Source organism: Pristiophorus japonicus, chromosome 2 (assembly GCF_044704955.1).
Source record: "Pristiophorus japonicus isolate sPriJap1 chromosome 2, sPriJap1.hap1, whole genome shotgun sequence".
NCBI lineage: Eukaryota > Metazoa > Chordata > Chondrichthyes > Pristiophoridae > Pristiophorus > Pristiophorus japonicus.
The window spans coordinates 116,868,591-116,883,731 of record NC_091978.1 but is presented as its reverse complement, the minus strand read 5'-3'; the positions used below and the strand labels follow the sequence as shown (position 1 = coordinate 116,883,731).

The following is a 15,141-nucleotide window of genomic DNA, read 5'->3' as shown; positions in this document are numbered from 1 at the left end:
ATACAGTTGATGAGCCAGTACATGCTCCAGCTAAACATTGGCAAGACAAAAACCACCCTGCTTGCTTTCTATTAGAAACTCTGCAGCCTAGCCAGTTATTCTATTCCCCTACAATACTCATTCAGGCTGAAGCCAATGATACTAACCTTGACATTCTGCTCAAGCCTGAGCTGAACTTCAAATCTGATATCCAGTCCTTCATCAAGACTGCCCATTTTTAACTCCCAGATGTTACTCACTTCCAGCTCTACCTCACCCATACCACTGAATGCTCATCCACACCTGCAGCTTCCCTCATTAGCCACCCACCCCGCCAGACACAAACTTCAACTCATCTCTACTGCCCCATTCACTCCAAATGAAGTCCCACCCACTTATGACTTTATTCTTGTCAAACTCTACTGGTTCCTCAATGTACTGACCTATATATGTACAAGGCACACCATAAATCAATTGTAAAATACATTTTGAAAAGACAAATTGTACCTTCAGGAGTCCTTCAGAAAAAAGAATCTCAATGGTTTCTTTCAGAATAGGAAGCAAACCTCCATGGTGGATTCCAATTCCTCTTTTTAAAAGAGGCAATACATGTTCAACCTGGTTACACAGGAATTGAAGTGTCAGCAATAAATAGAACTGTAAAAATGCATGCATTAGGACATAGCAATAAAAGATACTGATCTGAAATTGTAAAAGATGATTCCTACTCCCTTTCGCCCCCATTTCCTGAAGGCAGCAACTGGTGCCAGATTACATTTATATGTGCATTTGACAGCCCTTTGCCACCTCAGCCAAAGTGGCCATTCTTCACGTGAAAGCCATGCCTGATGATACCATCTGCAACTGGCATCCAACACAACTTAGAATTTCTACATTCAATTCATGTATTACAAAGTCTCTGCTGGTTACCACAAGCAAAAAGCACTCAACTTTGGGAATTTGGTGCAGAGGGGGAAGGAGATGCTGCTTTATGCCTCCAGTGTTGCAGGTAAATATTTAATTTAATCTACCCAGAAATTAAACCAGATCAAGTATTCAGTTAAAAAACTGAACTATAAGCTAAGCTAATTAAATACATACATTTTGATTAAATAAATAAAACAAGGGATGGCAGAGCAGGTGCTGTGCCGCAACTGTAACATAGGGTAGTTTGTGGAGAGCATCGCAATCCCGGACGACCACGTCTGCAGTGAATGCCTGCATTTCAAAGAACCTCAGCTCAGAGTTGTTGGCTTGGAGTTTGACGTGCAGACATTGTGGGTTATCAGGGAGGGGGAGAGTTACTTGAACACTTTGATCCAGGAGGCAGTCACACCCCTTAGGTTAGGTAGTGGTACATGTCTGGTGCGTGGTCAGGGACAAGAGGGTGTGACTGTGACTCAGGCAGGTAAGAGGACCCCAGGTGCAGTGCAGGAGGAGCATTGGCCTTCGCCCTTATCCAACAGGTACGAGGTTCTTGCTGTCTGTGTGGATGAGGACAAACTCTGCAGGGTGGATGAGCAAATTGACCATGGCACCATGGTACAGGCAGCCATTCAAATGGGGGGGTGGGGAGAAGGTGAAAAGGAATATTGTAGTATTGGGGACAGTATAGTCAGGGGATACTGTTCGGGAGTTCCGAAGGCTGCAGTGCCAGGGTTAATATTATCTCCTTGGAGAAGAATTCACAGTGGGAAGGTAAGTTATTGTGGTCCATGTAGGAACAAACAACACATGTACAAGTAGGACTCTGGTTCGGAGAGAGTTTGAGGAGCAAGGGTCAAAATTAAAACGCAGAACCTCACAGATTATAATCTCTGGATTGTTACCTGAGTCACGTACAAACTGGCATAGGGACAAGCAGATCAGAATGTTAAATATGTGGCTGAAAGAGTGGTTTCAATTCATGGGGCACTGACACCAGTACTGGGGAAAAAGGGAAGTGTTCCGTTCGGACGGGTTCCACTGAAACTGGGCTGGGATCAGTGTGCTGGCGAATTGAATAACTTGGGCAGTAGACTAATGAGTGGGGGAGGGGGCGGGAGATCCAGGAAAGGGTCACATCAAAAGCAGTAAGAGAAATGTCAAGGTGATAGAGCAGAGTAGTGATTTAAGTAAACAGAGTGGGTCAAGAAGGGACAGAGAGCTTAACAAAGATAATATGATATCAGTGACTAAGGTGATCAGGGTAAAATAGCAAAAAGTTAAAGCCAAAGGTAATGGGCCGTGATTTGCAGCCTTTATAGGTGCGTACGAGGTGCGCACGTAAGGGCCACACAAGTTTTGGGTTTTTTCGCGTGAAGTGCATGCGCAAAAACCAGAACTTGCGACCTGTCAAATTTTCTTTACAGATCGATACGAATCCCGGGGAAAAGGGAATCGGCTGGTGCAGATTTGGTTATTTGCCCAACTTCTGCCCAGCGAATGCCCATGAAATTCCTAGACCTGGTAAAAAAGCTAAGAGTTCAAAAAAAAACAGAAATAAGGTAACTTTATTTTTAGCCCCTTTAAAACATGTAATTTTATTTTTCAAAAAATTGGATGTGTTTTAAATGTAATTTTAATTAATTTTAAATGCGATTTTGTTTTTATTTATTTGACGTGTAGAGGTATTTTTGGGGGTATTCCCATTCATACTTAAGGGGATTCCGTACATTCTTTTATTGGTTGGGCCAGCCCACATGATCCCAGGGGCATTTGCGAACCGCGTGCGCCTGAGATACGTTGGCCCTTACCTGTGGGTACCCGGAGAGGCCCAGTCACGAACCACCACGTATGCAGGCATTTTATTTGTGGATCGGAGGCATTTCTCCGCGGGAAGCCCCCGACTGTAAATTCAGGGCCATTATATACGAATGCGCGTATTCGCAACAAAATAGATGTATAGCACAAATAGAAATAAATGGGTTTGATCGAATAGCCATTACGGAGATGTGGTTGCAGTGATCAAAACTGGGAACTAAATATTCCAGGATACTTGACTTTTAGAAGTGATACGCAGAATTAAAAAGTAGGGGATAACCCTGATAATAAAAGATGAGTTAAAGACAGCAGAGGGAAAGGATGTTAGCTCGGGAAATCAAGGTGTAGAATCACTTTGGTGGAATCAATAAACAAGGGGCAGAAAAAACTGGTGGCAGTAGTTTATAAGCTCCCCAACGGTAGTTGCAATGTTGGGTAGAGCATAAATCAGGTAATTAGAAGGTGCATGTAACAAGGGTAATACAGTAATCATGGGGTCTTTAATCTTCAGATAGAATGGGCAAATGAATTTTCAAGTAATAGTGCAGCGTCCGAGTTCTTGGAATGCATTCAAGATAGGCATTTACAAAGGCAAGGATTAATTAGGGACAGTCAGCACGGATTTGTTAAGGTAAGATCGTGTTTGACTAACCTGATTGAATTTTTTGAGGAGGTAACGAGGAGGGTCGATGAAGGTAGTACGCACGATATAATGGAAATGGACTTTAGCAAAGCTTTTGATAAGGTCCCAAAAATGGTAGACTAGTCACGAAGGTTAAAGCCCATGGGATCCAGGGCAAAGTGGCTAGTTGGATATAAATTTGGCTTAGAGGTAGGAAGCAAAAGTTGATGGATGTTTGTGTGACTGGAAGGATGTTTCCAGTGGGCTTCCACAGGGCTCAGTACTGTGTCCCTTGCTTTTTGTGATATATAGCAATGATCTAGATTTGAATATAGGGAGTATGATTAAGAAGTTTGCAGATGACACTAAAATTGGCTGTGTGGTTGATAATGAAGAAGAAAGTCATAGACTGCAGGAGGATATCAATCTACCGGTCAGGTGGGCAGAGCAGTGGCAGATGGAATTTAATTCGGAGAAGTGAGAGATAATGCACTTTGGGAGGACTAATAAGGAAAGGGTACACACGTTGGGCCCAAGTTTCCACACGATAAAAAACGGGCGCCCCTCCGAGCTGGGCGCCCGTTTTTCGCGCCTAAAAAAAACCTCTCGATTCTGGAGCGTTCTGCAGCTCCTTGTCTGCCTGGCGCGGCGCCCGGGGGGGGGGGCGGAGCCTACACTTGCGCCAATTTTGTAATGGGAGGGGGCGGGTACTATTTAAATTAGTTTTTTTCCTGCCGGCAACGCTGCGCGTTGGAGCGTTCGCGCACGCGCAGTGTGAAGGAAGCATTGGCACTCGGCCATTTTTGTAGTTCTTTGTAGCTGTTTAATTTTTGAACATTTTTTAATAAAAGCACATTGCCATCAGCACTTGCAGCCTTCTCACAGTCTCCTTCCCCCCCCCCCTCCCGCGGGAAAGGACGGGCGCCTCCTCCCCCCCTCGGGAAGAACGGGCGGCTCCTCCTTTTCCCCCCCCCTCTCTCCCCTCTCCCTCCTCTTCCCCCCCCTCCCCTCTCCCCTCCCCCCCTTCCCTCCTCCTCCTCCTCCTCCTCCTCCTCCCCCCCCCCCCCCCCCCCGCGGGAAGAACAGGTGCCTCAGGCTGACTGCAGCATTCTCCGTGCCTGAAGCACTTTCACACAGGTAGGAAGATGGTTTATTTAATCTTTTCTTTGCTTATAAATGTTTATTCAGGTTGGATTTATTTGTATAATATTTGTAGAAGTATAAATAAGGATTTATTGTAGAATTTAATGACTTCCCCCCCCTCCCCCCCCACCTCGTTCTGGACGCCTAATTTGTAACCTGCGCCTGATTTTTTAATGTGTAGAACAGGTTTTTTCAGTTCTACAAAAATCTTCACTTGCTCCATTCTAAGTTAGTTTGGAGTAAGTTTTCACTGTGGAAACTTTCAAATCAGGCGTCAGTGGCCGGACACGCCCCCTTTTGAAGAAAAAATTCTGTTCCAAAGTAGAACTGTTCTACCTGACTAGAACTGCAGAAAAAAAAATGTGGAGAATTGCGATTTCTAAGATAGTCCGTTCTCCAGCAGTTGCTCCTAAAAATCAGGCGCAAATCATGTGGAAACTTGGGGCCCGTTAAGTGGCAGGCCACTTAGAACTGTAGATGAACAAAGGGATCTTGGAGTGCTTATCCACAGATCTCTGAAAGTAGCAGGCCAGGTGGATAAGAAGGCATACGGAATGCTTGCCTTTATTGGCCAAGGCATCGAATACAAGAGCAGGGAGGTTATGCTTAAATTGTATAACAGTCTGGTTAGGTAATAGCTGGAATACTGCGAGCAGTTCTGGTTGCCATATTATTGGAAGAACATGATTGCACCAGAGAGGGTGCAGAGGAGATCTACGAGGATGCTGCCTGGAATGGAGAATCTTAACTACGAGGACAGATTGGATAGGCTGGGTTTGTTCTCATTAGAACAGAGGTGGTTTAGAGACCACCTCACTGATATAGTGGTTAGCAAGGGCCGATTTCCCTTGGTGGAGGGGTCAATTACGAGGGGGCATAGTTTTAAGGTGGTTGGTGGAAGGTTCAGAAGGGATTTGAGGGAAGGCATCTTCACGCAGAGGTTTGTGGGGGTCTGGAACTCTCTGCCTGGAAGGGTGGTGGATGCAGAAACCCTGACCACATTTAAAAGGTGCTTTGGATGGGCGCTTGAAGTGCCGTAACCTGCAGGGTTACGGACCTAGAGCTGGTAAGTGGGATTAGACTGGATAACCTCTTGTTGGCTGGTGCAGATACGTTGGTAAGTACTGCAGGGAATCGAACACTGCCAAGGTGATCTCCTGGACTAGTTTCGATCGCCTGGATGGGTGGGAGAGGAATTTTCCCAGATTTTTCCCCCCAGTTGGCTGGCCTGAGCTTTTTGCCTCTCCCAGGAGATCACATGGCTTCGTTTGGGGTGCAGGGGCTGTCGCAGTTGTGTGGGGCAGACTGGTTGGACCGGATGCTCTTTATCTTTCCGCCAGTATTCATTGGCTGCGAACCGAGGGCCATGTGGCTCTTTGTCGGTCGGCGTGGACATGATGGGCGGAGCTACGGAATACCAAAGGGCAGAAAACGCTGGTGGGAGTCGTGTACAGACCACCAAACAGTAGTAGTGAGGTTGGGGACAGCATCAAACAAGAAATTAGGGATGCGTGCAATAAAGGTACAGCAGTTATCATGGGTGACTTTAATCTACATATTGATTTGGCTAACCAAACTGGCAGCTATGCGGTGGAGGAGGATTTCCTGGAGTGTATTAGGGATGGTTTTCTAGACCAATATGTCGAGGAGCCAACTCGAGGGCTGGCCATCCTAGACTGGGTGATGTGTAATGAGAAAGGATTAATTAGCAATCTTGTTGTGCAAGGCACCTTGGGGAAGAGTGACCATAATATGGTAGAATTCTTTATTAAGCTGGAGAGTGACACAGTTAATTCAGAGACTAGGGTCCTGAACTTAAGGAAAGGTAACTTTGATGGTATGAGACGTGAATTGGCTAGAATAGACTGGCGAGTGATACCTAAAGGGTTGACGGTGGATCGGCAATGGCAAACATTTAAAGATCACATGGATGAACTTCAACAATTGTACATCCCTGACTGGAGTAAAAATAAAACGGGGAAAGTGGCTCAACTGTGGCTAACGAGGGAAATTAAGGATAATGTTAAATCTAAGGAAGAGGCATATAAATTGGCCAGAAAAAGCAGCAAACCTGAGGACTGGGAGAATTTTGTAATACAGCAGAGGAGGACAAAGGGTTTAATTAGGAGGGGGAAAATAGGGTATGAGAGGAAGCTTGCTGGGAACATAAAAACTGACTGCAAAAGCTTCTATAGATATGTAAAAAGAAAATGAGTGAAAACAAACGTAGGTCCCTTGTAGTCAGATTCAGGTGAATTTATAATGGGGAACAAAGAAATGGCGGACCAGTTAAACAGGTACTTTGGTTCGGTCTTCACGAAGGAAGACACAAATAACCTTCCGGAAATACTAGAGGACCGAGGGTCTCGTGAGAAGGAGGAACTGAAGGAAATCCTTATTAGGCGGGAAATGGTGTTAGGGAAATTGATGGGATTGAAGGCCGATAAATCCCCGGAGCCTGATAGTCTGCATCCCAGAGTACTTAAGGAAGTGGCCATAGAAATAGTGGCTGCATTGGTGATCATTTTCCAACAGGCTATCGACTCTGGATCAGTTCCTATGGACTGGAGGGTAGCTAATGTAACACCACTTTTTAAGAAATGAGGAAGCGAGAAAACAGGTAATTATAGCCTGACATCAGTGATGGGGAAAATCAATTATTAAAGATGAAAAGCAGCACATTTGGAAAGCAGTGAAGGGATCGGCCTAAGTCAGCATGGATTTATGAAAGGGAAATGCTGCTTGACAAATTTTCTAGAATTTTTTGAGGATGTAAATGGTAGAGTGAACAATGGAGAACCAGTGGATGCGGTGTATTTGGACTTCAAAAGGCTTTTGACAAGGTCCCACACAAGAGATTGGTGTGCAAAATTAAAGCACATGGTATTGGAGGTAATGTACTGACGTGGATAGAGAACTGGTTGGCAGAAAGGAAACAGAGAGTCGGGATAAACGGGTCCTTTTCAGAATGGCAGGCAGTGACTAGTGGGGTACCGCAGGGCTCAGTGCTGGGACCCCAGCTATCAACAATATACATCAATGATTTGGATGAGGGAATTGAGTGTAATAGCTCCAAGTTTGCAAATGACACTAAGCTGGGTGGCAGTGTGAGCTGTGAGGAGTACGCTAAAAGGCTGCAGGGTAACTTGAACAGGTTAGGCGAGTGGGCAAACACGTGGCAGATGCAGTATAATGTGGATAAATGTGAGGTTATCCACTTTGGTGGCAAAAACACAAAGGCACAATATTATCTGAACGGTGGCAGATTAGGAAAAGGGGAGGTGCAGCGAGACCTGGGTGTTATGGTACATGAATCATTGAAAGCTGGCATGCAGGTACAGCAGGCGGTGAAAGCGGCAAATGGTATGTTGGCCTTCATAGCTAGGGGATTTGACTACAGGAGCAGGGATGTCTTACTGCAGTTGTACAGGGTCTTGGTGAGGCCTCACCTGGAATATTGTGTGCATTTTTGGTCTCTTAATCTGAGGAAGGACGTTCTTGCTATTGAGGGAGTGCAGCGAAGGTTCACCAGACTGATTCCCGGGATGGCAGAACTGACATATGAGGAGAGACTGGATCAACTGGGCCTGTATTCACTGGAGTTTAGAAAGATGAGAGGGGATCTATTAGAAACATATAAAATTCTGACGGGACTGGACAGGTTAGATACAGGAAAAATGTTCCCGACGTTGCGGCAAGTCCAGAACCGGGGACATAGACTAAGGATAAGGGCTAAGTCATTTAAGACTGAGATGAGGAGAAACTTCTTCACTCAGAGTTGATAACTTGTGGAATTCCCTACTGCAGAGAGTTGCTGATGCCAGTTCATTGGATATATTCAAGGGGGAGTTAGATAAGGTCCTTATGGCTAAAGGGAGCAAGGGGTATGGAGAAAAAGCAGGAAAGGCGTACTGAGGTGAATGATAAGCCATGATCTTATTGAATGGTGGTGCAGACTCGAAGGGCCGAATGGCCTACTCCTGCATCTATTATCTATGTTTCTAATGGCCTCCTTCTGCGCTGTAAATTTCTATGGTTTTCTGGATCTGTATGATGAGGAACCAACTAGGCATCAGGCTATCTTAGATCTAGTATTGTGCATGAGACAGGGTTAATTAATAAGCTTATAGTAAAGGAGCCTCTGGAGAGCAGTGATCAGAATATGATAGAATAGAATTGAATACATTGAGTTTGAGAGTGATTTAGTCAAATCCAAAACTAGTGTCTTAAATATGAACAAAGCAAACCACTTCGGTATGTAGGCAAGTTTGCTAAGGCTGGGAAACTAGATTAAAAGATTTAACAGTCGATAAACAATGACAAACATTTGCAGAAATAATTAATAATTCACAATGAAAATACATTCCCGAAAGGAATAGAAACCCCATGCGAAAAATGGTCCAACCGTGGCTAAGTGTAAGTTAAAGAGAGTTGCCAAAAAGAGTAAGTCTGAGGATTGGAAAGATTTTAGAATCCAGCAGAAGAGAATAAAGACATTGATAAAGAAAATAGAATGAGTAAACTAGCAAGAGACATAAAAAACATTGACAAAGCTTCTTTACGTATGATAAAAGACATTAGCGAAAGTAAGCATGGTTCCCTTAGAGGCAGAGACAGGAGAAACCATAATGGAGGAGAAGGAAATGGCAGAGACTTTAAAAAAATATGTTGGATCCGTCTCCACAGAAGATACAAAAAGCATACCAAAAATAGTGGAAAGTCAAGGGTCTGGTGAAAATGAGGAACTTAAAAGTAATTAATTACTATAAGAGAAATAGTACTGGAGAAACTAAAACTAAAAGCCAACAAATCCCCTGGACCTGATGGACAACATCCTAGGATTTGAAAAGAGGTGGCTACCTAGTGGATGCATTGGTTTTGATCTTCCAGAATTCACTAGATTCTAAAATGGTCCCCGCAGATTGGAAGGTAGCAAATGAACTATACAAAAAAGGAGGGAGAGAAAACAGGGAACTATAAGACGAGTTAGCCTGATATCAATAGTAGGGAAAATGCTAGAATCTATTATTCGGGATATGGTAGCAGGACACTTAGAAAATAACAGGACACTTCAAAAATTGAAATATGATTAGGCAGGTTCAACACGGATTTATGAAAGGGAAATAGACTTTGCCAAATCTGTTATCGAGTTTCTTGAGGTTGTAACTAGCAGGGTAGATAATAAGGAAGGAAAGGATGTAAGAGAAAAGATAGCTATCCGTCGCTGACTAAAGAAATAAAGGACGGTATCCAATTAAAAACAAGGGCATACAAAGTGGCCAAAACTAGTGGGAGGACAGAAGATTGGGAAGCTTTTAAAAGCCAGCAAAGAATGACTAAAAAAAGATTAAGGGAAGTTAGACTATGAAAGTAAACTAGCACAAAATATAAAAACAGACAGTAAGAGTTTCTATAGGTATATAAAAAGGAAAAGAGTGGCTAAAGTAAATGTTGGTCCCTTAGAGGTCGAGACCGCAGAATTAGTAACATGGAGATGCTGAAACTCTGAACAAATATTTTGTATCAGTCTTTACGGTAGAGGACACTAACAATATTCCAACAGTGGATAGTCAAGGGGCTATGGGGGGGGGGGGGGGAGGAACTTAACACAATCACAATCAATAAAGGAGGTGGTACTCAGTAAGATAATGGGACTAAAGGCAGATAAATCCCCTAGACCTGATGGCTTGCATCCTAGGGTCAAGAGAAGTAGAGGCAGGGATTGTGGATGCATTGGTTGTAATTTACCAAAATTCCCTGGATTTTGGAGAGGTCCCAGTTAGCCTAAGATCTGTGGTTGGGAAAATATTGGGAATCCATTATTAAAGCAGTAGCAGGACATTTGGAAAAGCATAATTCGGTCAGGCAGAGTCAGCATGGATTTATGAAGGGGAAAGTTAGGTTTGACAAATTTGCTGGACTTCTTTGAGGATGTAACGAACAGGGTGGATAACGGGGAACCAGTGGATGTGGTGTATTTGGACTTCCAGAAGGCATTGACAAGGTGCCTCATAAAAGGTTACTGCACAAGATAAAAGTTCACGGGGTTGGGGATAATATATTAGCATGGATAGAGGATTGGCTAACGAACAGAAAACAGAGAGTCGGGATAAATAGTTCATTCTTGGGTTGGCAATCAGTAACTAGTGGGGTGCCAAAGTGATCAGTGCTGAAACCCCAACTATTTACAATCTATATTCAGATGGAGTATAATGCTGGCAAGTGCGAGGTCATGCACTTTGGCAGAAAAAAATCAAACAGCAAGTCATTTTTAAATGGAGAACGATTGCAAAGTGCTGCAGTACAGCGGGACCTGGGGGTACTTGTGCATGAAACACAAAAGGAAAGTATGCAGGTACAGCAAGTGATCAGGAAGGCCAATGGAATCTTGGCCTTTATTGCAAAGAGGATGGAGTATAAATGCAGGGAAGTCTTGCTACAGCTATACAGGGTATTGGTGAGGCCACACCTGGAATACTGCGTGCAGTTTTGGTTTCCATATTTGCTTTGGAGGCAGTTCAGAGAAGGTTCACTAGGTTGATTCCGGAAATGAGGGGGTTGACTTCTGAGGAAAGGTTGAGTAGGTTGGGCCTCTACTCATAGAAACATAGACATAGAAAATAGGTGCAGGAGTAGGCCATTCGGCCCTTCGAGCCTGCACCGCCATTCAATGAGTTCATGGCTGAACATGCAACCTCAGTACCCCATTCCTGTTTTCTTGCCATACCTCTTGATCCCCCTAATAGTAAGGACTATATCTAACTCCTTTTTGAACATATTTAGTGAATTGGCCTCAACAACTTTCTGTGGTAGAGAATTCCACAGGTTCACCACTCTCTGGGTGAAGAAGTTTCTCCTCATCTCAGTCCTAAATGACTTACCCCTTATCCTTAGACTGTGACCCCTGGTTCTGGACTTCCCCAACATTGGGAACATTCTTCCGGCATCTAACCTGTCTAAAACCATCAGAATTTTAAATGTTTCTATGAGATCCCCTCTCATTCTTCTGAACTCCAGTGAATACAAGCCCAGTTGATCCAATCTTTCTTGATATGTCAGTCCCGCCATCCCGGGAATCAGTCTGGTGAACCTTCACTGCACTCCCTCAATAGCAAGAATGTCCTTCCTCAAGTTAGGAGACCAAAACTGTACACAATATTCCAGGTATGGCCTCACCAAGGAGGGGAGGGGGAGGAGGGGGTGTAGTGGGGGAGGAGGGGGTGTAGTGGGGGAGGAGGGGGTGTAGTGGGGGAGGAGGGGGTGTAGTGGGGGAGGAGGGGGTGTAGTGGGGGAGGAGGGGGTGTAGTGGGGGAGGAGGGGGTGTAGTGGGGGAGAGGGGGTGTAGTGGGGGAGAGGGGGTGTAGTGGGGGAGAGAAGGGAGGGGAGAGAAGGGAGGGGAGAGAAGGGAGGGGAGAGAAGGGAGGGGAGAGAAGGGAGGGGGAGAGAAGGGAGGGAGGGGAGGGGAGGTGAGAAGGGAGGGGAGGGGAGGGGGGTGAGAAGGGAGGGAGGGGAGGGGGGGTGAGAAGGGAGGGAGGGGAGGGGGGGGTGAGAAGGGAGGGAGGGGAGGGGGGGAGGAGAGGTAGGAGGAGGGAGGGGAGGGGGGAGAGAAGGGAGGGGAAAGAGAAGAGAGGGAGGGGAGGGAGGAAGAGGAGGGGGGAAAGAGAAGAGGGGGGAAGAGAGAGAGAGAGAGAGAGAGAGAGAGAGAGAGAGAGAGAGAGAGAGAGAGAGAGAGAGAGAGAGAGAGAGAGAGAGAGAGAGAGAGAGAGAGAGAGAGAGGAGAGAGGAGGAGGAGAGGAGAGAGAGAGAGGAGGAGAGGAGAGAGGAGAGAGGAGAGAGGAGAGAGGGAGAGAGGAGAGAAAGAGAGAGAGAAGAAAGGAGAGGAGGCTGAACGGGCAGCCCAAGACTTCGAGCTTCGACTACCGGATTGACAGGTAGGTGGCGTCGGGTTCGGTGGGGTCGGGAGCGCGGATCAGAGATCGGAGGGGGGAACTCGGTCGGAGCGGAGGTCGATCGGGGGGGGGGGGGGGGGGGGGTGGGGGAAAAGAGTCAAGTCAGGTCAGGTCCAGTCCGAAGGAAGCAGGAGCTGGGCGTGGAGGCAGCCTTATGCACGCAGCCCCAGTGAGGCCATTTGGCCGGCTAGAGGCTGCGTGCTTCAGGCCCCTCCCACACAGTTTTGGCCGCCTGGAGCTACTGCACATGCGCGCCCACTGTAGTGCGCATGTGCAGAGGTCCCGGTACTGTTTTCAGCGCAGGGACCTGGCTCCGCCCCCCTACAGCTCGTGCTGCACCGCGCCAAGCTGCAAACGACCTGCAGGGAGCCGTAGAATCTGGAAGTTTTTTTTAGGCGCACTTTGTGGCACGAAAAACGGGCGTCCAGGTCGGGGCTGTGCCGTTCTAGGCGCGGCCCGAAACTTGGGCCCATAGAAACAGAAATGGTTGAGGTGGACAAGGGCAAAAAGCAGAAACCAAGGATAAGGTAAAAGTTTATCAGACAGGAAAATTGAAGTGAGTCGTGTTACACAGGGGTAGGTGTTCGAGCCATAAATGATCTGGACTTAAGAATCGGGGCAACATTATTGAAATTGATGGAGGACCCCATAAATGGGTACAGCAAATCAATGCCTTTTGTTCAACAACAATCCTGAGCAAATCAACTCAGTTATATGTGAGAGTCCAATATCCCAACCTGGACTGGAAGATTTCGACTACAAGGTAGGTTAAATATGTAAACAAACAGAAGAAAGTTACACAACGAGTGTTCCTTTTTTATCCAAAACTCAATACTCCAGAGCCTACAAGCAGGCTTGGTTGTCTATGCAGTGTCTCTCCAAGCGTCATATGAAACAGACCATCAGCCGATGTGAGTGGTATCATTTAATGTTGACTTGCTCATGCAACAGCAGCATTGTAACATCATTGTAATCAGCAGAACATAAGAAATAGGAGCTGGAGTAGGCCATTTAGCCCTTTCGAGCCTGCTCCGCCTTTCAAATAGTTTATAGCTGAGCTTCTATCTCAACTCCACCATCGTGTACTAACCCCATATCCTTTAATTCCCTTTGTTCCCAAAAATTTATCGACATCGGTCTTGAATGTATTCAACGACTGTGCATCCACAGCTCTCTGGAGTAGAGAATTCCGAAGATTCACAACCCTTTGAGTGAAGATATTTCTCCTCATCTCAGTCCTAAATGGTCGATCCCTTATTCTGAGACTGGGACACTGTGTTCTAGATTCCTCAGCCAGGGAAACATTTTCTCAGCATTAACCCTGTCAAGCCCCTTAAGAATGTTATAGTTTCTATTAAATCACCGCTCATTCTTCTAAACTCGAGGGAATATATTAAATTTCTCCTCAGGGCAATCCCTTCATCCCAGGAACCCAGTCTAGTGAACCTTCGTTGCACTGCCTCCAAAGCAAGTATGTCTTTCCTTCGGTAAGGCCACCAGGACTGTGCACAGTACTCCAGGTGTAGCCTCACCAATGCCCTGTATAATAGTAGTAAGACTTGTTTACTCTTATACTCTAATCCCTTTGTAAAAAAAAAAGCTAACATACATACCATTTACTTTCCTAATTGCTTGCTGAATCTGTATGTTAATCTTTTGTGATTCAGGTACAAGGACATCCAAGTCCTTCTCAATGCAAACATTTCCCAGTCGCTCATCATTCAAAAAATATTCTGCTTTTTTGTTTTTCCGACCAAAGTGGATAACTTTACCCTTCGCCACATTGTATTCCATTTGCCACATTCTTGCCCACTCAGTCAACATGTCCATATCTCTCTGCAACCTCTTTACGTCCTCCTCACAGCTTATTTTCCCACCGAACTTTGAATCATCAACAAACCTGGATACGTTACACTCAGTCCCTTCATCCAAGTCATTAATATAGATTGTAAATAGCTGAGGTCCAAGCATCGATCCTTGCGGTACCCTGCTAGTTACAGCCTGCCAACCCAAAAAAGTTCCATTTATTCCAACTCTGTTTTAACCAATCTTCAGTCCATGCTAAAATCCCATGAGTCCTAATTTTGTGTCGTAACCTCGTGTGGCACCTTATCGAATGCTTTTTGAAAATCTAAATACACTACACCGAATGGTTCCTCCTCATCAGTCCTACTAATTCAAAAAAGTCTAACATAAAACCATTTTGACTCTGCCGAATCATATTTTCTAAGTGCCTTGTTACCACGTCCCTAATAATAGATTCTAGCATTTTGCCTATTACTGATGTTAGGCTAACTGGCCTATAGTTTCCTGTTTTTTCTCTTCCTCCTTTCTTAAATAGCGGGGTTATGTTTGCTATCTTCCAATCCTTGGGGCCTGTTCGAAAATCTAGGGAATTCTGGAAGATTAATACCAGTGCATCCACTATCTCTCCAGCTACCTCTTTTAAAGCCCTGATGCAAGTCGTCAAGCCAGGGGATTTGACGCCATTTAATCCCATTAATTTCTCCAGTACTTCTCCAGTCTTTACTTATACTGATTACTTTAAGTGTCTCATTCTCTCTAGACCCTTGGTTCCCCATTATTTCCGGAATGGTTTTTGTGACTTCTACCGTTAAGACAGGTCCACTGTATTTGTTTAATGTCTTTGCCATTTCCTTATTGACCTTTATAATTTCTCTTGTCTCTGCCTTTAATGGCCCACGT

At 45.2% G+C, this 15,141-nt stretch overlaps 1 protein-coding gene across 1 annotated transcript in view; it reads right to left on the bottom strand.

The window, feature by feature from the left end:
* mtrex (Mtr4 exosome RNA helicase) overlaps positions 1-15,141 on the bottom strand; it is a 266,450-nt gene that overhangs the window by 132,841 nt on the left and 118,468 nt on the right. The window contains exon 13 of the mRNA XM_070868803.1: positions 487-597. Coding sequence (XP_070724904.1) covers positions 487-597 — 111 coding nt within the window. The remainder of the gene's footprint in view (positions 1-486; positions 598-15,141) is intronic.